We start from the raw sequence: 26,606 nt of genomic DNA, 5'->3' as shown, positions 1-26,606 counted from the left end.
ATTTTTTCGCTCCCCAGCCGGCTTATATACGCCAAAAAGGAAGTCGATAATTTCCTTCTTCGGTAAGTTTTTGCCCATTCCCGATCATCTCCGCACACCGAGACGTGTAGCCGCAAGGTTCTGGGACATTGCACAAGTAGTTTTGTGGAGCAGGTGGTGTTGTTGTGCTGGTGTGTGGTTAGAGTTTTTCGTTTGTTTTTTGCTTTGCATTCTTTTTGCGCTGTTTTACGATTCCCTCTCCGTTTCGGCAGCGATTCCCGCTGCTTCCTATACTCTTTCTGTGCAGAATTTTTCGGTGTTTCGGTCATCATCATCATCATCAAAAAAAAAAAAACAAACCCATTGCCCCGAGAACAGGTTTGGTGGGAAGTCCGTCATCGTTTACAAAATATTTACGGCGCAATAGTTTTGCGATCGAATCTTGCATAAGAAGAAAACAAAACCCTACCCTCACTGCAGAAGACAAGCGGTCCCGGATGGAGCAGCAACGAAACGTTCTGTTGTCGTGCTGGCACCGGCCGGCAGCTGTGATTAAAGTGTGGACCCCAGCAGAGTGGTTTGGAGCTTTTTTGTATATATAAACCCTGTTTGAAATCGTGTCAAAAACAAGATTATATGGAAAATAACTAAAAAAAAAAGTTGTTCCCATTGAGGTGGTCGTCGTTCGTGCGTTTTGCAATCAATTTAACCTATATTTTAACTACCCCGATATTCGGCACATCTAGAACTGTTTGACCAGTTGCACACGATAAGCCTTGTTGATACGAACACGTACGTGCAAACACGCAACGGGGACAAAGTGTTAACAGCTTTTTGTAAATGTTTTTTTTTTACCAAACAAACTTTTTTGAATAAAAAAATATTTAACTATAAAAATAAAAATAATAAAAATATTGGTTATTCAATGATTCAATATTGCACAAACAGTTTGTTTTTAATGTGGTCTTTTTCTGTATTTGAATAAAAACAGAAAAAACACTAAATTCATATTCATTCGTATTCGTAACTGCAACTCAGTCGGCTTAAATGTTGAAATATCTACTTTTTTATTCAAATAACTCACATTCTCGAGCATCTGGATCTTGTAAGTCTTCTTATTTCAAATAATATGATTGTAAATGATAATTTACACCGACTTATTCTTATTTAGTGGGGATCGATTCATCAAGAATAGCTACAAGAGTAGTTCTGATTCCAATCCTAAAACAATTTGTAAAAAAAAATCAACAAAGGGATTAAACAATATGAAGCTTTTCGCAAAACATGGAAATTAAATATTAATAAGGAGAACTCTGAAGCCGGATTTTTTACACGTTGCACTAGCGCCCACAAATTACCGCATCAAAAGCATACAAAATACCGGATCGAAAAAAGGCACGTTTGTAAATAGCTAGATAATAATGAAGACGTAAGAATAGGAGTAAGGTTTAGTTTATAGGATTACCTTAAGGTACAAACAGTCAGAGGGTTTTTTTTCCAATTTTTCCCCAAATTATTACATGTATGTAAAATTATCAACTTAAATGGTAATAAAACAATTCCATAAATTACTCAATTGCTTACTTACTTACTTACTTACTTACGCAACTAAGTTTTAGTGAGACTAACACACCAAGAGAAACGATATCCAAATTACACCGAATAAAAATACGACCGTACAAAGCATTCCTCCCAACAACAACAAAAAAACTGCGCTGCTCCCAATTCAAGGACAAATAGGACAGGTCTGGCCAATAACCTTCCATCTCTATGGAAACCTCTAGATTCGCAATCGAAACGCAGCTGAATAAACCATCTATTGACTCAACGATTCTTCCAAACCAAACACCTTTAAGCCAAACCAAACAACACACACGTCTCATCCTCAGCTCAAACAGTTCCTTCAAAACAACAACCATTTCTCAACAACACACCGTAATACCCAATAATCTGCCAACGGATCGGGGCTCGATGAACGGCAAAAATAAAGATGACACAAAAGGGTAGTTTAATTTTTTCATCAAATGTATGCTGAGTTTTATTATTTCTATGTATAATATACGGTTTTAATTACTTTCAATTGTATTTTTCCAGCATGCTGTGTATTTTCATTAGCATCATCATTATCATTATCATCATCGTCATATTCTTCTTCTTCGTCAGTTTATCATTATCATCATCAGTTATCGCCGTAATCTCTGTACAATTAGTTGCTGTTATTTTTTTATTTCGTTTTCTTTTCCTCTTCTTGCAAATATTATCATCATGCTCATAATCATTTTTATATATATATATTTATATTTATTTATATGCTTATGTTCAATATTTAGGAAATGGGAAGGGGATGGATGATGATGTGGGAGAATAGGATTGTGGGTGTTTTAGTTATGTTTTTTTGTATTTTTTTTCTTCTGTTTTTTCTCCCTTTTATTTTCCATCGCGTATTTATCATGTAATATATATATTTGTATATTTTCATCATTTAGTTTTGCATTTGTTTCTTTTTTTCTTGTTTTTCTTTTGCTTTCCGTTTTCTGGTTTGCATATAGTCGTGTTGTTTTTTTCTTCTTCTTCTCCTTCGTTTATTAATTAAAAAATAAGAAAACTTGTAAATCTAGTAAAATAAGAGCAAATTAATTCCAACGTATAATGATGTTTACCAATCCCATTTGCAGGAGGGGTCGTGTTTTTGTGTTGTTTCTTTTTGTTCTTTTTTTTCATTGTGTATGTGTTTCTTAAAGAAATAAAGTCTTTGCTTAAACTTTCATTGACACAAAAAATCAATTTCTTCCTCGCTGTTCTACCAACGAGCGCGCAACGAGGCTATAGCGTCGATCTTAAACACCATTAGCACGTGTTACAGTATAACTTTTGCAGTAGTAGCAGATGCGCTTTCTTTCCGTAGCTATGAATGATGTTGGTTGCTTTTCAACTTCTGCTTGTTGCCGCAGTACGGTGCGTGGCTTGTACTTTAGGAACGTTTTTATTTTATTCTTAGCAAGCGCGATCAAGAAAGTCGTTCTTTCGTTCGGTTATGAACGGTCGCTCAAACAAAGCGCATTATAAGCACAGTGACTGGCGCATTTATGACACATTTATGCAGATCTTATTGCCAAATAAAAAAGAAAAAATTACGACTTTTACCATTGGTCATATTAAATTAAATTTTAGCATTACCAACAAACGTTATAGCGTCCTTTGTTTCCAAATTATCTTTTCTTCCATTTTAATCGTCATGTTTTTCTATGTTGTGATTCTTTTTCGTAGTTTTTTTTAAATATTTTGTCAGTATGTTTTTTTTCTGTTTTTCTTTTCAATCTTGTCACAATAATTAACGACTTCGATTTATGTATTATGCTGTCCCTAGCCCAGCTATCTCTCCCACCCTTAAAGGGAGACACACACCACATTGTTATTTACAAACATTTTGAAGAATATATCGCCTTTCGCTCTCTCACTATCTCTCTCTCTCTCTTTCTTGCACTTCTCCCTTCTTTCCTCTTTCCACTATCACTGGTACTAGGAATGGGTGGTAATAGTAGATGGTGTATGAAATGTTTGTCTGGGTTGCAGTGTGCTATGGGATTATCATCGTATGTTGGTGCATCATCGTTAACATCATCATCTTCATTATCATCATACCGCAAACATTGTTTGGCGTACTACGACACTTTCAAGTAAGGAGATTTTCTTTTTCAATCGATTCACTGTCTCGTGTATGGATAATAAGCGATGGAGTTTGTTTTCCATCCTTTTGATTTTTGGGGTATTTCGTACAAATTCTTATCAATGCTTTTCAAATCGATTACAGTTATGTTTTATACATCGGATAAAACTCTACAATTTTTGTTTGTATGGGTGTGTTTAATTGTTGAGTGAGTTAAGATTGCAATGGAAAGAAACGGACAAATTTACATGCACTATTCGCTGTTCTTGCAAACATTTTACACATCAAATTCGATTCGTTTTCATGTTCGGTTGCCTTGTTTTTGTTTTGTTTTGGATAGGTTAGGTTTTACATTATTTAACATCGATATAAGAATAGGGTTTGTTACTTTTTTGTTTTCTTTTGCTTCCACGCTCTATCTTGGTACATATCTTTCATTTCATTTGTTTGATTCCATTTTCATTTGTCAATGTTTGTGTTTTCATGTTTTTCAACTTTAGGACAATGTGGTATGTGTGCGTGTGGTATTTTTACCTCTCCCCGCCGTTCAAAATTGTTCCTTTTGTTTACGCTAAATGCAATGTTTTTTTTGTCTTCTTGCTTGCCAATGATAAGGTACAACACGGCGGGGTAGATAGAAAGGTTGAATTTCACATTTAAAAAGACTTTGTCGCGTACAAGGATGCTCTATGTATAAAAAATGTTTGACTTTAAAGTATCTTGTTATCATCAATCTGGGTTTCTGCGTTCTGCTCCTCGTACTCATAACACCTTTGTACTACACCAACAACCGATGATGATCGCTCGGCGACCGGTTGACAAAGTTGATGCATAATTGTGGCAATAGATTTCGAAAACGAATGATTGATTGATTGTAACACCATGAACAATCGAACGAAAAAAGAAAACTTTTTTTGAAAATGGATTACGGGATATACATTAAGTGTGTGTGTGTGTGTGCTGTACAACAATACGCTTTGTTTGTTATGTGGTTTTTGTGAAAGTTTATTCGCCAAAAAGGCAAATAGCAGACTGATCAAGTGTCTTTAACAAACATTCCAAAATTTATGTTTTTTTTTGGTATATTTTATATCAGTTTTACTTGTTTCATTGTTCTCTGCATGATTTTCCAATTTTAGCAGCAAATTCTAACTCACCAAACACAAAGATAAACATGGTTATTAACATTTCCAAAGTATCTTCAGAACAGAACGCTACACACATTACATTTCCGTATATATATAAATGCTCGATCAATTACACACACATACATGAGACTTTTGCTTGTGTGGCGTGGTGGTGATGAACTGAAAGTGAATAGTAGAGTGGACAAAGAGTCTGTAATCTTCTCTTGGTGTAGGTTTTAAACGTAGTACTGTGTTTGTCCATTGTATTCGTTATTAGTTTCGTGTTGATTTGTACAAATTCTCGCCTTACTTGCTTACTCAGTTCTTCCTTGTTTTTTTTGTTTTGTTTTGTTTTTGTTTAACAGCCGTTCGTTTTTGTTTTATAGTTTACATTTGTATGTGTTTGTTTTTTTATTCTTCTCTTTTTTTTTGTTTATTTTGTAGCCGACGATAGTTTTTTTTTTCTAACCACGCGTTCTGGGGTTTTCTTTTTCTACAAAATTCAAAACAATACTGAATGTTTCTGGTCTTAGTTCATTCTACGAGATCAATTTCAAATTGGGCAAACGCTAACACGCGTTCGCGCGCACACACTTCCACACAACAAAAACGTGGCTTGTTCTAACACGTTTCTGGCACGCATATTCGCAAAATATAAATGAAGGTTAGGATAAGTGTCATTTCTTTTAGTTGATTTAAGTTAATCTTTCCAATATAACATTACTTCAACGAAACAAAAAACAAGGTTTTGTAAAAAACAAACAAATAGAAATACATCTATATCGATAGCAAAAGACATCGTAGAGATACATGGTGGTGGGGTACTTTGGGGGACGCATTTATCATCCCCGGATAACTATATGAGTCCTTCCAGTTTGTTGCTTCTTTTGTTATTATTTGGTCATTTTTACAAACATAAATCATCCCAACGAAAACGTGAGAGAATTTTGCCGGTTGTCTCCTGCTCCTTGTTGCAAACATATTACATACTCATGTACACAAACCATTTGTCTCATCTGTGATAATGACAATGAGATGACCTGTTTCTGCTGATCTGTGTGCTGATGGTGATTATCGATTGTGATGTCACATATATACGCGCGCACGTAAGCGGGCCTGTGGCTCTAGATTGGCTCCAAAGTTTGCCCAGTTCAAAATTCAACTAATATACTTGCATTACAACATTCACAGTTTTTTTTTTTCATTCGATCGCCGTTCTAGCGATTTCGTGTATCTTTTTCACCACCTCCTATCGGACACTTCCTCACTTTGTGAATGTATATTTATGCTAATGTTGTTGTTTGTTGTTTTTTTTTACATTTCTATACACATAACTGTACACATAGATAACTTGGGGGAAGGAGGTGACGGGGATTTTAAGTCTTCTGATAATCGAAGAATTATACTTGCAATTCGTCTGCTACATACACAATAAATTTTGCCATTTTTTGTAGTGTTAGTAAACAGTTTAGATCAATTTATCGTTTGTTCGTGTTTTTTTTTACATAAAATTCTGCACCATTCAAATGTTGCTCTCGCTCTCTGCTTAAGCCCCTCAATCGTACAATTGTTGCTTCATTAATAATTTAAATAACAAACTTGCAAAAATATAACACATGCCATCTCTCCTTCTCGTATCGTGTTGTTGTGTCTCCTTGCAAACCAGCGTAAACTGCTACGAATGATTGTGTTTTTCGTTAACCGGTTAAAAGTTTAACAACAATGCGTGCGTGCAGGGAACCTCAGAGCTCGTTAATCTCAACAGTTTTTAGGTTCTCCCTCTTTCTCTCTCTCTCTCTCGCTTTTACTGATTTAATTTGTCAGCAAGAGTCTCAAAACTTGGTGGTTTTAACGTTCTCTTACGTTATCAGCGATGTTGTTTTGTAAAGTGCATTTGTTGCAATGCTGTTCTCCTCCCGTTACACTCTTTCGTATTACAATCACAGTTCTTGTTGCATCGATTTTGTTAGAGTTTTGTGTTTTTCACACCTTCCTTTTCAGCTGTCTCTTTTTCTCTATCTTTTTGTTAACACATTTGGGATTGGCTTTTGCTGCTCTGTTTTTTTCACTTCTTCGTTTGTTTTGTGAATATGTGGCGGCTTGCTCTTGTTGTTCCGATCGTTTATCACTTTCCTTATCTAACTGGTATAAAAAAATATACATCTTTCTATATGAATGTTTGCACCGTTTTGTTGTTTTGTTTCTGTTTAACTCGTTTGTTTAGCTTCTTATATCTTTCTTTGTTTTTAAGGTTAGTCGTTTAGTTGTTTGTAAGGGTTCGCCGCGCCATTTGCTTTGTATCGGTGTGTTGGGTATGTGTGGGTGTTTGCGGTTGTGGTTTTCGTTTCGTTAAAAATTTGTACATTATTCGACTCGACTTTTAACGGCGGCATCATTTGGTGAGTAGCGGCTGTGGACGTGTTGAAGGTTTTCGTTATCGTTTGTGCTGCAATTCATGCATGATGTGTGCAATCGAAAGTTGTCCTTTAACTTGCAATATATAAACGCACTGAAACGTCCAGACATGGGTATTGAAAAACGGATGACCGTAGCCCGGGACCATGAATGAACGGCAATCGTAGTATAGTGCCGTCCATCACTAAACGGCAAGGATAGGGCGTAAAATTTATGTCTCTGGCTGTTTATGAGGCAATGATTTCCAAGTCCATCGCCAACCGCGAGAAGGCGACAGTAGCCCTCTGTTATCCTTACAGCCGCACACGACAGAGCAACAAGACACGCTCGCAAGACGGACGCACGCTGCTGGACGACTTCAAAACCTGTTTCTGTGTCGTGCGCAACCACATATGCTCTCTGCTCTCTCCCCTCCGGGTGGGAATTGTCGGTAAAAGAAAACGCAAACACGACCACGACCAGAGGGGCCAAAAACCGGTTGCTCGAACGCATTCGCAAGCTCGCAACACCCGCGCACTACCCGTGTCCACCGACCGCCTAGTCTTGATGCGGTGTGTGGTGGGCCGACACAAATGATCTCAACATCTTGCCCAAGACTGTCGGCGCAGCGCGCCTTAACCCCCAACGGCTTACTGCGCTCGCAAAACAAAGATGCGTGCCCGATTTGAGGGAGAGTCGAGAAAGAAAACAGGCTTTCCAAGATGCGAATGCGTACAGAAACGGAACGCTCTCCGCACACCATCAACAAAGCAGGGAAGCGGTGAAGATAGAGAGCGGGGACGACGAGTTTGACGAAGCACACTCATCGCCTTACACAAAAACCACAACAACAACACATCGCGATCGCGAACCGGTTGCTGCGGTGTGGTGCAAAAACCACTACGTTGTTTTTCTCCGCCTTCTTCTCCGTTTATTTTTTATTTTTTCTTCAAACCAAATCCACAACCTCCAGAGCCCCGCGCAAAGTGGTTTGGACGGAGAGGGCGATAAAAAAAATTGCCTATCATAAAGTTCGATCGCGTGAGATCGCCCGAGCCCGAACAACAGCCAGCTTAGGCGCAAACAAGCAATGAAAAAAAAAACAGGCTGCTACTGCTGGTCATTCTGGTCCAACGCCGGATGGTGTTGGGCACAAGGTGGAAGCAAAAAATCAAGATATTCTCCAATCTCTTGTGGCTGCCGCTGGTCAGACACAGGAAACTTTCAAAACGGCGCCTAGACGCGCCAATCTCTACGCTACATAAAACAAAACGTGGGATACCACAAACAAGATCTAAATGCATATCGTACCACCTAGGTGTATGACAGAAGGGGCTTACCCATTAGCTCTTGCAGTACAGTAGCAGTTGACAATTGGACACACACACGATTTGCTCGAAAGCATCATAAAATGTTCACTGTGTGTTGTGAAGATATCCAAACTGCCTGGTGGATATTTGGGAAATAAGGCTTCCAGGCGGCTCTTAGACATCAAAACACAGACACAGATGTCTACCAAAGTAGGTCTGAGTCCGCAGTCTACAATGAGAAACATCAGATCTTACATTCAGGTCGTACATTACACAAGAACCTCAAAAAGATATCCAATTAGCCCTTTTGCCACGTTGAATGTATCTCTCTGAGGCCTTAAAAGCTCCCAGGAGCCTCAGAGATTTCATGTAACAACTTCGTGAGAGTTCCAATAAAGGTCCTGGACCTGCGAATAGTTTCAACTACAGATATCAGATTGTAGAGAACTCAGAATGGCAATCTGAGGCCTGTATTTTCCAGGATCTTCTAAAAATTCAATAACATCTTAACTTGAGTCAAAGTCTAAAGCCTGTGTCGAGTCCAAAATTGATAAGATAGATGGTAACACTGGTAGATCTCAATCTCCCATGAGTCTCAAACTCGCCACTAAAATGTTGGACCCAATATTCGATCAGTATCTGCAAAAAATTTACTAAAAACATCCTCTACAAATCCAACTCTCACGCCATATATCTTGCACACTACACACACTTCATGTATTGCAGCCACGTATCGCCACAGTCGCCACACTTTACCACTGTAAATTCTCACCACACACAATATGGCATATTATATCGCGATAGAGTAATGTAAAACATGACCCATTCAGCGCATAGTGTTCTTCTTCACAGCCCCCGCAACACTACACACTACCTATAATTTGTACGTTGGTTTTGTAGTCTTATTGATTTCTGTATTGTTCTGTTTGTTGCTTTTTCTTACATAAAGTATTCTCGACAGGTTAGTGTTTAAAAACGCACGCAAGAACCACTCACACGCGGCAAAAGCAAAGCGCAGCAAAGATTAACGAAACCAAGAGAACGCAATCGGCACAAACTCACTCGAGATAGAGCTGAGTATTGAAGAAGCACGGCGTTAGTGTATACCTTTCTACTTCGTCTTCGGTCTATTTTTGTGCAATAAGCGTATTGAAAACAGAAACCTACTTCACACTTCTATATTCAGTTTTAGAAACAATTGTTTGCAAAAAGTACTATCGATTGAGGCAAGTGATTTTTAACGATTCGTTTGGTTCGCCAATCATATGGAGATCAGTGATGGATCTGAGATGGAGCCAATTCAGTTTCTCTGCACCCGTTGCAGCCTTTCTGTTGCTGCTGTGTGGTCGTCAATTTGCTCTAAAGCGATTTTGTTCGCCGAACAAACAAGGAACTATTTGCTTATTTTCGAAATTGCCGATCTTATTTACCTAGCTCAAAAAGGAATGAGAACAAGGCTGCAATCACAGAGAAACGTCTTAAACTACTCCTCCAAAACCTCCGGCGGACGTGTTTTGCTCCACATGCAACAGCCTTTGTTTTGTAAAGTTTTTTTTTTTTTGCTTAAAAACTTTTATTTGAACGTGTTTCGTTTATCGTTCGATTTTCTCATTGGCACCAAGGGATGTTAAGGGATGATTGGTAATGATTTTTGTGTATTTCTGTGGCCTTTTACATACTATCAATTGTGTTACCACATCATCATGATCATCCACACCAAACTGATGGTGAAGCTTTGCGAGTTCGTACGATACTGGCACTCCTCCTCTTCCTGGCACAGCAAATGCAACACACAGATTATTGCACAGTGCTCTCAAACTTGAGGTTGTCTTCACCCACTGTTGCTACCCTCTATACCCGCGCGCAACGCATATGATTTCTAGAGTGAGAGATTTTCTGCTGTCGTAATTAATATCTATGAATGTGATAGTACCTCTTTTTATACACACCTTACACTAAAAGAGCCATATCCATAATCGTTTGCCTAATGTTGTCTTCTCTCTTCGCTCTTTTCTTTGTTTATGCAGCCGAAAAACTTCCGTGCTATAGACTGTTAATTGAATCGTTTAAAAGGACATAACCGTCAGTTAAAATCGTTTCAACATCTTGTTGGTTTTGTTTCTGTCATTAGATCACAATTGAGATTGGAGAGACGACGACACCCGCGCGCGTTCGATCGTTCCCGTTTTCGTTTCGTAACAAAATCATAAGCACATTTCACGCTATCACCCTGTAGCAATCTGCAGCTTTCCGCAGTCCAGCCTGCAAACAGAATGAGGACTCTTGTTTTTTGAAGTTGTTTTGTTGTTTGCTTTCCCTTGACTTGTTCTGTGGCTTATTACTTTCTTTATCGTGTTTGTTTATATTTAGTTTGTGGTTTTGCCTGGTGGAGAAGAATTGTTGTGGTTTTCTTTGTTTTTGACTTTTTGTTTGTGTTTTCTCGAGTTTTGTGTCTTTTTCGCTCGTCTGCATGTGTATGGATTACTTCAAACGAATTTGAAACTTTGTTTTGTGGTTGCGTGATTTTGGTGATTTGATTTTCCTGTTGTTATCTGTTCCGCTTTGTTTGTATCTCTTTTGTATTTGTTTTCTTACAAAAAAAGCAAATAACTTATGGGTTTAGTTGTGTGCGTGCTTAAAAGCGACTCTCGGGGGTTTGTCTCGTTTTGTTAATATTTTCCCTTTTTTCCATCTATAATCCATAGTGTGTTCCAGCCATTTGTTAAAAAGCCTCTCTCTCTCTATCTCTTGTTCTCTCGCCTTCTCATTTGTACCTGGTTGGTTTTATATAAAAATATTTAGTATCACATTCAAATATATTTCATTAAGCGCTCCATTGATCATATCCCTTGCGTGTGTGTATGTGTGTTTTGTGAAGGAAGCGACAGTATCACACTTAGTCGCACCTTAGACCAACAACAACCAAAAAAGAATAAACAATATATCCCTGTGTTTGTTTTCGATTGTATTACCATTCTTATTTTTCTTTTAGATTGTTTTCTTTTCCTTCTTTTTTCCTACAAAGAGTTACGTTTACTCTAACTTGCCCAGCTTGGTTCCTAGTTTGTTTGATTTGCATTATTAAATCACAACAACTGTTCGATCAGGTGCCTAAATTACTACTCCTCGCTAACTTGTTTCCCCTTTTTGTAAGTCCATAATAATTTAATAATCGACTTTTGGGGAAGAGAGGAAATGTCTTTTTCTTTTATTATTCAACAACCCAATCTTTCCCTATCTTTCTAACCGTTGCTTATTCTTCATGCACATAGTTAAGAAGTTGAGAACATTGTAGGAAGCAATTATCTTGAAAAATTCAAATTCGGCGGTCTTAGAACATAAAATTCATAGCGTTACATGAACGTGTACGTTTATTGCATTCGTTGAAATGGCTTTTCACCACAGATGTAGCATTCGTACCTCCCCACCACCCACCAGAGCACATACGCAATTCCAGTTATAACAAGACTAGAAACAATCCAAGAAATTGGCTAAATAGCAATAGCGAACAGACACGAGGAAGAAGTACAGAGCTTCTTCATTCTGTCTCGAAATCACAGATCGTTAAAAAGTTATTGAATCTTGCTTCATTCTGTGCCCCCCCCCCCCCCTGCCGCACTAACTAGGACTACGGGTGTAGTGGGAGGGTTTTTTTTACTCGACTCCGGTGGCGACTGCACACACGAGCCCCAAAACTGGTCGCATATACATATTGCAAATGAGTAAAGCATACATTTAGAGGTTACTATCCGTGTGCAGAGTCGCGGCAGTAAGATCACAGGAAGATACATTCAAGGCAATCCCTTGGACGTCGATCATGGAGGTGGAATTTTCTATCGAAGTGCCGGCGGTGTGGTGGTAGTTTGATGTAAAAAGCACACACAGAAGACGAAGTATAATAGATGCTTCAGCAAACTGATGAAACAATTATCAGTTTTTGAGGCTTTAGATAAACACTTATTGCAACTTTAACACTTGCTTTCCCCCTTTCAAAAAGGGAATCGAATCATTGACATAGACCGCCTCATTCCCCGATCACCCCCTTTCCCAACAAGCTGGGAAAACAACAGACTTCTGTTTTGCATCAGTAGTGTAGTGTTATATGTACAAAAATGTAAAAAAAAAATCTGCTACAAATATACACACCCACAATAGCAAACCCACACACGCATGGTGCAGGCAAGCGTAGGGCGAGAGCTTACCAAAACGTTCACCATACTAACGGCAGAATTTGTAAATCCTTGGAGGACACCATTGAACAGTCCCTCTCTCTGCTTGTCATCTTTGTTCGTGTCTTTAGGATTATCTATTTCTTCTTTTTTTACACGATGATGGCAGTCACTAAATTAGAGAAACGTTTCTTGTACTACGTTGTTGTTGTTGTTGTTGTTTGTTGTATTCCTCCTTTGAGGAGAGAAGAGTTACACCCCCTCTCATCCGTACTACCACTGTCCAAAGCAAATTGCAACAAGATGCCTCTTTCGAACGCTTTGCGCGAGGATGTTCAGCATTTACTACTTACAGCATTCACGGCAGTTCTTCGTTGGTAATTTTGCAAAAAAAAAAAAACAAATTGCATACAAAATATGTGAAGATTTTTGAAATAAAAAAGGCTGTGTTAAGACAAAAAAAACGTTTGTGAACACACTGGATTCCAAATCTTAATACATGGGATCCAAAGTAAGGAGTGTGATGCACAAAGAATGTCCAATTTGTTGAAAACCACATACATGTGTGGTTGGAAAATTTGATGTCCCTTAATTCCCCCCCAACTCCAACGAATCAAAAGCTCCGAATAGCTTTGAATAAAAAAATAAAATAAACAAAAACCCCTTCACCGCCTTTCCCCGCGAGGGCCTGGGGGCAGCACATAGCGACCAGCCATTTTGAAGAACATCATGATGCGTTCATGTTGTTTGTTGCCATGCATACGGGGAGCAAACCCAGCCAGCATAGATGTGGTGCGAGTGTGTGTGCGTGTGCTAGCTACGCGGCTGTGCGTTCAGTCACGTAGCACACTCTCACATAGCTACTAGCGCACACACATACACACGAGCATAGACGCGAAACCAAACAAAAAAAGGGCTTTCCATGCATGCGATGCCGAGGAAGAGTCGGCAGCAGCATCTAATCTTCATCATTATCATCATCTAGCAGCAGCAGCACACGCTTCTCGCACCCCTAACGACAGTACAGTGGGTGTGTGTGTGTGGCTCTGTGTGTGCTCTATTTAATCAGCAACAACGGTATCATGGCAAGCGATGACAGCAAAGCGAAACCAAAAAAAAAAAAGAATCATAGGGCCTAGATCAATCTAGACACCCTTGTTGTTGCCTGTCTACGTAGTCTACACACAACAGACACACAGACAGTCGCAAAAAGAGGGGTGCCTGTTTTTTGGCAAATTTTCAACCCTCTCTTAAAAACCACAAGCGATTGCAGTGCCTGTGTGTGTGTACGCGCTTTTATTGCGTCGTTGGGCGCACACACCCGCGCGGGGAGGACTCTGTATGCTCACAGTCGCCCTTCGTTTTTCTGTTCGGGAGGGGGAGAGAGTGGAAAACCTTGTTCGCCACTGGAAACAGCACACAGGCCGCCCCCTGCGCCACCAATGCCACCACCCAACCAACACATGGTCTCGCGAGCAAGGGGGGAGGCCACCACGATTTCCAAGCCCTTTGTCTTTTGCTGGGCTATTTTTAAAACGGCCCTCTGTGTCTGTGTGTTGTGTGTGTTGTGCTTTGGAGAAGCCTACGTGACTCACTCAATGCAATGGGTGTATGTGTATGTGTGTGTGTGCAGGTGCGTGTTTGTTGGTGGCGCAGGAGGAATTGGTGTGGGAAATGTGCTCGGGGTGTTGTGCTGATGGCACACGTTGCACACACAAACGCATCATCTGCCTATTGTTGGAAAATGGGAAAAATGCAACTCTACACACACACACATGCAGATGCACAGCAAAATGCGAGAAAATGCGCTGTGTGAAAATTCCATACAAAGGAGGCACACACCGATGCTACACCACTTTCGACTTTGCTTGTGGCTCAGCTGGAGGAATAAAAAGCTGCGGCGTTACACATTTGTTTCTCGCCTCGAAAAGCCTTCATCAAAACTGAACCAGTTTTCCCTTCATTCCTTCTGGGTCCAATTTCTCAATTAGACTAAAATTGCCTCGTGATGTGTATCTCGCTCACTCTCTTCTGAAGTAACTTCAGTTTAACATCATCCCAGAGTTATCGCTTTTGAATTCAATCAAAATATATTTGAATCCCAAGATATTCTCTTCTCAAAAAGGCCCCAAATCGTGAGCATGATAGGCAAGAAATGATCAACGAACGATGCTCGATGATCGCATTACTACCACCAACCGAAGTTGCTGACTAGCTAAGATGACTGGAAAGATGGGATTTGATTGCAACCTTCGGGGCGGTTTCAAGGATCATTAACACTAGGCTCTTTCGTCCTAAAGCGATTTCATATTTGTCCAACAATTTATTTTTCAATTCATTCCTAGGTTCTTCGTGATTAAAAGTATTTCTTAACAATTTTGAACCATTACTGGTAGTGACATTGAAGCAAAAGTAAATGATAGTACAACATAACCAATTCAGTGTACTAAATACGTCAAAATGATCCTCATATGCAAGTTAACTTATTTAAAAAGGTCTAATCAAGTATTTGAAACTGAATGTTCTGACAAATGAATCTTCTGAAGGACGACCTCTAAAGCCAATCAAATTTAGAATTATGCTCCATGACAATTGACAAGCCTTGAACATTATTGAACTTTTGGAAGAATCTCAAAATACTATGGAAGATTCCTATACGAAGATAGGACACGTTAAGCAAAAGAAAACGAACACAAAAACACAACTCCCATTTTTACCATTAGTTCCACGTGTAGCAAATTTGCCTTTTCCCGTCGCATGCATATTTCCTCCAATAAATCCCGCTCCCAAAATTAAGATTAATATGGTTTCGTTTTAACTTTGTTTTTTTTTTTTTCTTTAATAAACAAGCCCCATTTCTTCCTGCTTCTTCCCTGTTCCTTGCACCACACCAAGAGGACAGCACGTGCGGACAACGCTGAGGCGGATAAAGATGGCCACTGAAGCCAGCAGTATTGTGTGGGCCCTGCTGGAAGAGTCGATCGAAGCGGAGGAGAAGAAAAACGAACACGGAACGAAAAAAAAGAGGCGAAAAATCAAGAAAGCGAATGGGGGTGCGCGTACGGCCCCGCAGCTTGAAGTGACGATGATCGAACCTGACACGATGGAGAGGAAAAAAACATAAAACGGATAAGTGGAAAGAAAACAAACAAAAAAGAAGCCTGATTTTTTTAAAGTTTTTTTAATGCAAGTGTAGATGTTATTTTCTTTTCTTCTTTGATTCGAAAATTGTTACAGCAAAATAATTATAAGCAAATATATATATATATATAAAGTAGTGTTCCTTTTTTTCATAGTATGTATACATATATAGTTTTTTTTATAAACAATCGATTCCTTCTCCTCCTTAGCTCCCTTCTGCTTCTTCTTCGCTGCCCTTCGCTTCTTACACCCTAATATGTAGTTCGTCGCCATTTTTCCCTCAATGCCATACCAGCGCTGCTACTGCTGCTGGTGGCTGTTGAATGCGCGCCTTATCACCCCCCTTCTCTACCCTGCTCTTTCTCCTTCCCGACCCCATAGAAACTCCCACCCTCCCTACCTCCTTTCACACACCCCCCACACACAAACACACACTCTTATACTCAAATCGGTTCCCACGAAAATGGGGAAACTCTTTCACAGATAAGGGGACAACAGTAGCAGGCGGTCGGGTCGGGTCGGGTGGGTCTTTCGTGTCGTGTGGGTGGACAATTAGAAGAGGGTGGAAGAAATGGGACCTTACACTTTAAAAAAAAGGAAAAAAAAAACTAAGGAAAACACAAACGTTTAATCTAAACTAATCGTCCCTCTCCTCCTCACTTTCCCGCCCTGGATTCACTCGCTTCTCGCACAGCTTACTCGCTATCAAGGGGGAAAAATCATCATTCGTCTCTCTTCATCATCTCTCTCTCTCTCTATCACATCTATCACTCTTCGATCTCCGCCGCCCACTTGGCTTCTCCTTTTGGCCGTTCGTTGAAAGCGTTTTTCTCCTTTTTTGTTGTTGTTGTATAAAATCGGGAATGCCGCCCATAATGCGATTCCTTCCGAGGCGTTTTTGTACTACAATTTATCATTCTTTTCCGCGGCAGTGGAATTAAAGGACTCCCTCTCTCTCTCTCTCTCTCTCGTACCGCCCAAAAATAGTGACACGCAAATCAGCAAATCGTCAGTTAGTGCGCGACTCACAAAATGATTTTTGTTTCCCATTTTCAAGATGCTGCGAAAGAAGAAACAAGACGTCCTCGTCCTCCTCGCAAGCCAACACAAACAAAAAAGACTCGACAAACAGTGTCTCGCATCGACCGAAAATCACACTAACACCCGGAAAAAAAACATCTTCCACGTACCGACAAAAGGAGAGGGGTTTAGCGGGCGGTTCGGGAAATGCAAAACCCGGATAGGATATATTAAAAGTGTAATACACAAAAGAACAGAAATCTGGCATCAGTTGTTTTGTTTTTGTTTCGTTTGTTTGTTTTTTATACACAAAAATTGCAAATCACTATTACACACACGCTCTCTTACTAAAGTAATTATTTTGGACTGGTTGGTGAGTTTAGGTGTTTGTTTGTTTTGTTCCCCGGGAAAATGGAGGGCCTCCTTCTATGGGCTCCCCTCCTTCCTCCCTCTATCTCTCTATCTCTACTGCTTCACTACGGCACGACACAACTCCGTGTAGCATGTGTCGCCCCACGCGCATGCGAAGTTACTTTAGCTTCTTTTCTTTAATTTAAACAATCTTTTAAAAACTCATACAAACACATATCGCGCGCGAAGAAAAAGGAGTAAAGTACATCAAAAAAAAAAAAGTAGTATCGTTAAACGGGGTGGTTTTGTTGTTGTTTCTGTCTGCTGTGTTTGCTCTTCTTTACAAACTATATTTTATACTTTTGCCGGGTTAGGGCGAGAGTTGGTCTTCACATTCCTCTTCCTTTCTCTCCTTCTCTCTCTCTCTCTCTCTCGTACACATACACATACACCATATGACTTTTGCCTTATACTTTTCAAACGCTCTTACAAATGTAGCTTTCATGCAGTCACGAGCGAATCACACACGCATCATCATCCTCATCATCATAATATTGGGAGGGGGATTTTACATTTTTACGTTTCGTTTCTTGTTGTTTTGTTGCAGTTTTTTTTTGTTTGTAGTTGTTGTTTTCTTTTTCTTCTTTTTTTTCTTTCGTTTTCGCTCACTTGTGTTTTCTTTTGCTTGTACTCTTCTCCTGTTCCTGCTCTTACTCAAAAACTTTTTTCCTCTTTACCAATTCATATTTTCAATTTTTCATTTTTTGTCGCACACTTTTACAAATACACACACCACACCAAGAGTGATGTTTCTTCTTTGTGTGTGTGTGTATATGTTTCTTCATCTTCTTCTTGTTCTGTTATATTGATGACTCGATTTTCTGCACATCTTTCTCTTCCGCTGCCTACTGGTATATTATTCAAGACGGTTTATCTTTCGCACACGCGTATGTGTGTGTGTGTGTGAGTGAGTGTGTGTGTGCATATTTGTTTTGAAATTAATATTGATCACAATTGAAATGCGTCGCACAACACACCACGTCCTTCTTCCTCGCTTTCTCACACACACACACACACGCTCTCTCGCTTCTTCTTCTTCCTCTTCTTATATCCTATTGCTCTCCACACCACTTCAATGCTCTCTCCTTCGACCCCCGCGCAGCAGCAGATGATTGTGATGGATGCGGCGGGGTGGTGTGTAGGGAGGGTGGTAGTGTGACGGGGTCATGTAGTACAGGGGGGGGGGGGGGTAGGAGGGGGGGTGTTTTCTTTTTTGGAGAATAACAACATTAAAAAAAAAAAACAAGGAGGTTAATCACACGCGGCGGGCATCAAAGTAAACGATGTCGAGCGCGCGGCGCTAGTTGCTGAAGATCATCCGTTTCGCTCCCTCTCCCTCTCTCTCTCGCTCTTGCTCCTTCTTCACTCGTCGTCATTTGCACACACACACACAGCTTCCTTCTCTCACAGTGTGTGTGAGTGTGCGTGCGTGCTCGTGCGCCTTCCTCTTCTGGATCACTTGAAGATCGATTGTTCCCAAAACAATGGGTGTATTTTGCACTGTTCGGTTGTACGTCGTCTGTGCGTGTACGTGGTGTGGTGGTGCGGGTTGCTTTGTGTGTCGCTTTCTCTCTTTCTCTTTCTACCACTACTACTACTACAACTATTCGATAAGGTACCCGCGCGTTCACTCATCACACAAAACATGTCGCCTTATTTAAAAAACAATTATATATCATGTAGGAACTCTCTCTCTCTCTCTCTCTCTCTCCCTCTCTCTTCGCTGCTTCCGCTCGTTCATTCCGGATCTTTTCCCTTCTAGCTCTTATCACACGCACGTTACACAGCAGCCCCATTCCAGGATTTTTTACAAACACACACACCCACACACACACACACGGACGCATACGCAACATGCGCTCACACACTACAATACAGACACGCGCATTTTCTTGTTTGATGATGGCAATTTGGGGGAAAAACAGACTTCAACGCCTGCTTCAACGTGGGGTGGTGTTGTCGTCGACTGCTGGAGGTTTGGCGCGTGTGTGTGTGTGCGTTTGGGGCGCTCGTGTGTGTGTGTGTGCATCAATGTGGCTGCATTCACAATTTTCTTCAGTGTACACACACAAACAGAAAGCAACGCACAATGGACTTTTTCTTTGTAAACACACAGGACACACAGACGCACTTTCTTCTTCTTCCTCTTCTTTTGTTTGCTTGCATTTGTACACACAGGTGGGGGTGGTATTATGTAGAGATTGGTGGTAGTTACACTACTTTTGGATCCTGTTGTTCTTCTGCTGCCGCCCCCCTTGTTTGACTCTTCTTGCCTCTCTCTCTCACTCACACAACACGATCGACGCGCACGCAACGCAACAGAAGAGGACACACACGTACGCACAACAAAATACGCACCACCAAAGGGACATACGTACGCGAGAAGAAGAACGGGCAGGATCACACACATATTCATACACACATACAACCACACGTCTTCTAAGGACAGCTTCGGGGTGGTGCTCTCCGATGTTCTTCTTCTTCTTCAGCTTTGCCAGCATTATTAAGCTTCCATATTTTCTTTTTTCCCTCTCTCACCCTCTCTCTCTATCGCAAAATCAATTTACAACTTGAACCACTTTCGGCCCCCGCCATATTACAACAGGGCATACACACACACACACTGTTGATCGATCACATTCCGCCGCGCCCTTCTCCACTGCTGCTGCGTCGGGTCCGAGGGAGAGAGCGCCACTCTTCGGTGTGAGAAAGCGCGAAAGATACGCGCGCCCCGCAGCTCTCCTCCTCCTCCTTCTTTCTGCTCCACACCCGTCGACTGGCTTAACATTGGGTGCGCACCTTGTTGTTGACGAACTGGTTGTCCCAGGGGAAGTACTGCTGGGGCTGGGATGGGTAAAAGTTGTTGCCACCGTGCTGCTGCTGCTGCTGCTGGTGCGGTCCATGGGGATGCTGCTGCTGCTGGTATCTGGCGAGATTTTGCTGGTGGTTGAGGAAACCGCCGGCGGCAGCACCGTACGGTGGGCTCAGCGGTGGGCTGGTCTGTCCGCTGGACGACGAGCTCATGCTGTTGCTGTGGCGCTGCTTCGCATAATGATGCTGCTGATGGTGGTTGTTGTTCGATTGGTTGTTGTTGTGATTGTACTTGTTGTGGTGCTGGTGCTGGTGCTGCTGCTGGTGCGACTTGGTGCTGACGCTGTGCTGCTCCAGGTGGTAGTCGACCATCATGGCACCGCCGCCGCCGCCGCTACCGTTGCCGCTGTCCACCGACGACACGGACAGGTCGAGCCGGCCGACCCGCTCCATGATGAACTCGTCGCACGCCATCCCGCTACTGCTGCCGGTCGAGTCCAGGTCGGACGAGGGGCTGGCCCGGCTCTGGGCCGTATCGTACAGCACGCAGATCGTCCCGTTCTCCCCGATCCGGTACGACACCTCGTCCGGATCGATCCAGATCGTCAGCTCCAGCGGGAGCAGCTTCCGCAGCACGACCGTGTTCAGCCCGACCGCGTGGCCCGCCTTCTCGATGATCGGATCCATCTTGCCGTTGATCCGCAGACAGCGGAAGCCGGAACCCTTGGTCGGCACGTCCGGGTACCAGTGGCACTGGAAATGGCGCGTCAGTATCTGTTCCAGCGAGCCCTTGAAGTGCTGCAGCTGGCTCTCCGACAGCTGGTTCGCCTTCCGAACCCGCAGCAGGTTCATCAGAAAGTCGGCGGCCGAATTCACCTCTATCCTCATGTTCGCACGGTGGTGGTGGTTGGTGGGTGGTGGTGGTGGGATGTCACTGTGTGGATGTTGCTAACGGTACGGCGGTTCGCTCCACAATGTCCTTCAACTGCTGGCGAGTGGTTGCTGCGTTCGTTAACACCTTGTGCGCGTACGGACACGGTGCTGATGCGTACATTCAGAGCTGTGAGCCCGGGCAGAAACGAAACGGGTAGGGGGGTGGTGGCGTTGATTGGGGTGCGCTATTGTGTACGCACACCAACGTCGGACGCGATAGAGCACAATCGACCCTGGTGGTCTGGGGGGGTCTCTCTAACGTGGCACACAACTCGGGCACAACTGTACTAATCCTTGAAGCATACACACACACTTGACGGACACGGGATGTTTTCGTGTGCACGCACACGTCTCGTCTGGTCTTCTGCTGCTTCCAAAAAGCTGCGTTTGTGTAGCTCAAGCCCAGGGCTGAACAAGGGCAACGTGTAGCTGTGTTGGTTACGCCTTTCAGGTATTAGCTGTGTGTGTGGATGTGTGTTTGGGGGATTACAGCGCTTCCTGCTTCGTCAAACACACGTACGCAGCACACACACACGCACACACAAACGCACAACGGGGGTAAATGCTTTCGTCACTAGCTATAACGCACACTCCGGTTCTGTCCGTGTTGGTTACGCACCCAGGGCAGGCGCGCACGCACACAGCTGCAGGCCCGTATCGAAAAGCGCTTGGCAAAGATGGTCGCCGTCGCTCGACGTACAACGCACACACACGCACGCACGCAACTTTTGCACTTTTACGGCGAAAAAGCAATCGAAATGGATTATAACACAAACGCACACAGACTCATTTACGCGCACGTACGTACGCACTTCGATTGTGTACACACGTTTACACAGGGAAATATAAAAGCTGCTGCTGCGGCTGAAGCGGCTCGTTTCTCTGCTTTACTGATGATGATGTTGCAAAAACGAAACGCGCACACACACACACACACGCACGACCGATACACACACAGGTACGGCGAAAAAATAGAAGGGCAAATTTCGCTGTTGCGTACTGTTGTACGTGAGATCCAGGTAGTATTGGTGCGCTTCGCCACTCTCTCTATTGGTTGATTTGCTAACCACACATACACACACACAACATACACGGCGGCAGCTGCGCCTGCTTTGTAACACGTTTTTGCCTGCTTTGATGACGCGCGCGCGGGCTGGAAGGTGGGGGGGCGAGCGAGTGTTGGCAACACGCAGGAACAAGAAAAAAAATCACAAGGTTTCTTTTTTGCTTCGCTTCCTGCTGCAACTTTTCGTCGGTTGCTTTGTTAGACACGATTGAACGGGATTTGCTGGCAAGCTGCTGCTCGGTTTATCGATTACATACAGTCAAGAGTGACAACGTCACGGCGTAGAAAAATAACGTCGTAACAAACACACACAGATAAACGCACGCACGCACGATTTCCGCTTTTTCTTTTCCGCTCGCGCTGGCTCGCTCTCTCTTTGGCGAAGAAAAACCCCTCACCTCGTTTTGGCACACACCGTCCTCGTGTGGTAACCTCGATTGTACAGAGGCCAAAACGGCAGAAGAAGAAGACTGTGGAATGGGCACAATTTCTTCTTCCGTTCACTCCGAGGGGGGGCAGCTGATGATGACGATGTTGGTTTGGGCCTGGGTAGTGGTTGGGAGCAAGTTATGTGTGCGTGTGTTTAGTTGGATAAGAGCACGTTCAACTTTCGAATCACGGGGTTTTCTTCTTCCTCCTCCTTTTCTCTTCACACTCGCTTGCTTGCAGATGGTAGTAACGCTTCTCTATTCCTCTTCTCGCTCTCTCTCTCTAGCACTCCTGCCTTTCACCACTCTTGGCTCTTCTTGCACGACACGTTACCCAAACTGCTCACTCCGTCCTGGCCGATCTCGATTCCACGGAGGTTCAACTTCGAATGCGACGGTCGATGGCAAACGCGCAGCAAGATGGCCCCCAGCCGCATTTGACAGCTGTCGCTTAGGCTGAGGCGGCGCTCTGGCAAACGTCGAGCATGACACACACACACGGAGGAGCGTGTTTGATGTGCCCGTGGACGTTTGTTGTAGCAAAACAGGCGCTTCTACACATGGCGTAATTTAAGCTGAGAAAATAACTGAAAGCCTTTTTTTGACCGCGGTTGATAGCATTTTCAAACGTGAATTCGTAGATAATTTCTAAACGCGGTTAGAATCATATGCCAAAATTGATAAAGTTGCTACATCCGAACACTTACGCAAAAATACAAGAAAAAAAGCCGTATTGGCTCTAAACATAAAATAAAACATTAATCCATCTCCGGACAATAGACATGCAACTGTATTTAAAAAAGGGTTTGAAATTCACTGTGACAAATTACAGTTCCATCGGATGTATGATTTCGTAAAACGACGGAATCAAAATTGTTTAATTCCATCGGATTGTCGCATCCGATTTTATCTTTCAAAATAATTGTGTTGGTTTTAACGTTAAACTATATAATCCCAATAATCCCATTATCAATCGAAATATTGACTTGACAGCCCGCCCGATATACAGTGAACCCTCTCTTATTTGAGAGGCGATGGGACTGTCGAATAAGAGGGGTTTTCAAATTACAGAGGTGGAAAGTGAATGAAAGGTCCATCCAAACAAGAAAGAGACAGAACATTTAGTATGCAGCCTTAACTGTTGCTATAGGAAACTGCGAACAGGATTGCCAATTTGAGCATACATCATTCAATAACCATGGCAACACAATACACAAATAAGAGGGACACAGATTTCAGAGGTTTTCCAAATTAGAGGAACAAAAATGTACTGGAAATCAAGGGACTGTGCAAAATGTTCAAATAAGAGAGGTTTTTCAAATTGGAGAGGTGTCAAATAAGAGAGGGTTCACTGTATTCGCATCGGATGAGGCACTGCCACGGGCCCTAACTTAAAGGTAGAGCAATCAATTGTTCTTTAGCAGATACCATTTAGAAAATCTTCATATAGGAGAGTTTTACCGTTAGACATTATGATAAAAAAACAAAACAGAAATTATAAAAAAAAACATTATGTAATTCAAATTGTAAGGTTATTATAGATGCATACATGACAGCAGCAAAATAGGAGTTTTAGGAAAATGGAAAATTATGGAAAATGAGCTTTATATTACGAGAAGTGGATAGGAACTTCCAATGTTCTTGTTCAAAAAGGGTATCGTAGAGCCCATTTTCTGTCATATGAAGTTTACTTCCAGTAGGAAAGAGTCACAACATTATGAGCATGCAAGAAAAAAAACCTGTATAAAATACGATGCACACACTCAGTTCATTTCAAAATCACATTTCACAAATACCAAGTTCTTAGTGGGTGCTGCAACTTTCGTTGCTTTGCGTAGAAACTAAGTAGTCTTCGGGCAATTTTGTTTCAAGCTGCTCAAGCTATACACTAGCGTTACTTTGACAGGCAGAGAAAATATTTATGTTCAGTCATGTTTAAACATGTTTTAACAGCTGTATGTTCATAACGTTGAAATGTTCAACGATATTAAAGAGTATCATACGGGACCAAGCACATTAACGTTGAAATTAAGTTTTTTTTTTAATTGAAAAACATGTATCTTTTGCCCAAAATCCATGAAACGTGCTTTTTGAACATTAATGAAATTCAAAAAGGCCATACAATATTTCAACATATCAAAATATTTTTAGAAAACACATGGAGCTGTTTAATTTAAATGAATCACGTACTGCAAATTCGCGTATATCGAGTATCGCGTACTGCGGATAAATTCTGTATTTCAATCCGATAAAAAATCGTGCTACGTTAATGCAAAAAGACTCGATACTCTTCTTATCACATTTGGCTTCAGATGAATGGAAAATTTTCACCAAAAATGATTCGTGCTATGTTTTGACAATGCTTATATCATTTTAAAACTCGCTAAAATTTACATATTTTTTCTTATGGAAAAATAGCTGTGGTGAATATATAAAGGTACAAACGCTCAACTTGAGGACATAAACCGGGCTCTGAGCCGACCACACAATCTCCCCACGATTATACGAATAAACGCTCTCTTCTATTTCACCAACCTAAGAGAACAGACGTGAGTAAAACCGCTACAAACTCATCATCCGAAACCCTACTTGGAAAACCCCCCAAATAGCTATGAATAGTACCAATTTCTATTGAAATTTAGCACAATACAAGCAGCATATTCTGCTAATATTTTTTAATGTTTACATGCGGCTTAATTTAAAATAATATGAACAATGCTGTATGAATACTGTGATAAGAGTTTGACATCATTAAATTATCCAAACTTCTCAAAGCGCGGATGACATCGGTTCTCTAGTCACACTATTGAGGACTATTTTGATTTAAAACAAAAATACGTATCAAATTTGTGCATGTGATTTTTTCATAATGAGTGATAAGCTCGGCCATTGGTCGTTAGCTAAGGAAACAAACTAAGCAAACAACTGTTCTCTACCCACATGTATAGCAGCGGTGGCAGGTTAAAGGATCGTGTTCCAGGATCTATTGCGGTTGACAAAAATCTCATCGCTCATCGCAACAGTATTGATTAATAGAGGAAAATTGAAACTATAGCAAACAACTAAATTTTGCAACATGCGTATTTGGTTCAAAATCAGCTGCATGCGTTGGTGATGCTGGCCGTTCCGGAAAATAGATAAAAATCAGCACCGTTTTTAGGTTGTTATTTAACCAGTCACCCAATGAATGAATGATACCAAACATCATTCGGTCTTTGTTTTTTGCAATCTTCAACGGCTATAATGCCGAATATTCATACATAATTTTACAAATCAATCGATAGTAACTTTAGGTAGGTAAATAAATAAAAAAATTAAAAAAAGCTTTTTATTTCGTATGTCCGCACACCATACCCATAGTGCATCGGGCCGTTGTTGAAATGAGTCAGGGGGGTAGGAATGTCAAATAAACAAACAACCATCAATGGTGCATTTTCTCTTTCTAAATGCAAATTACAGGGCAAATATAAAACAAACCGCATTGTTGTAACTGTTTCGCGATAACAATTTAAAGCAATGTTTGTTTTAACTATACCATTAAGTGTTATTTGGCACTCGATAATTTCACTTACAAACAATAAAGCATTTGGTTCGCTAGAAGAACAATTTCGTCAGAAATTTCGTCGTACATTCGGCAGAAACACAAACTTAAAAGTAACAAAAATGTGAAAACCCTTCCAACACCACAACGATGTGGACGTACCAACAGGTTATTTTCCAGAGGGTTCTTTCGCGCTGAACTTTGACAGCTCGGGAAAGAAAATTGGACTGTTTTGGTTGTTTTTTTTTTGGTCACTCGCTCTCTTCACTCCGTTTCATGAAAAGTGGAGGAAAAATGCATCTAGAATGCATTTAAACGGCACACAAACACAATCACCTTTCTCACCATTCGCGTGAACAATATGTACAACACACCCCATGGAGTGTGGTGTATCCAATTAATTTACCATTAGCTACCACATACCACCCATTTGCCTATGGATTTTTTTTGGCCACGAATGGAGCAGCAACAACCGAGCAAGAATTAGGTCGACATTATTTTTCTAGAACGGGCCCACCAAAAAAAAAAACGCTCCCTTCCGCGCCGATTTTCAGGGACACAGTGCTCGTTATTGTCGCCCACAGCAGCACGCGATCGCTTCACGTTGAT

At 41.5% G+C, this 26,606-nt stretch overlaps 2 protein-coding genes across 3 annotated transcripts in view; both read right to left on the bottom strand.

Annotated features, from left to right (window-relative positions):
• Nucleotides 1-26,606, bottom strand: part of LOC120960219 (inositol-pentakisphosphate 2-kinase) — a 111,971-nt gene that overhangs the window by 84,563 nt on the left and 802 nt on the right. The window lies entirely within an intron of this gene.
• Nucleotides 17,118-22,871, bottom strand: LOC120960221 (maternal B9.10 protein). Its single transcript, XM_040384276.2, has one exon. It carries the CDS (start codon nucleotides 20,915-20,917, stop codon nucleotides 20,000-20,002), a length of 918 nt encoding a protein of 305 aa, XP_040240210.2. The 5' UTR covers nucleotides 20,918-22,871; the 3' UTR covers nucleotides 17,118-19,999.

Source organism: Anopheles coluzzii, chromosome 3 (genome assembly GCF_943734685.1).
Source record: "Anopheles coluzzii chromosome 3, AcolN3, whole genome shotgun sequence".
NCBI lineage: Eukaryota > Metazoa > Arthropoda > Insecta > Diptera > Culicidae > Anopheles > Anopheles coluzzii.
This window is presented reverse-complemented; position numbering and strand designations above follow the sequence as displayed.

What these genes read in the sequence shown, in the direction of transcription:
- LOC120960221 (XM_040384276.2), bottom strand. Translation starts at nt 20,917, where the DNA reads ATGAGGATAGAGGTGAATTCGGCCGCCGACTTTCTGATGAACCTGCTG.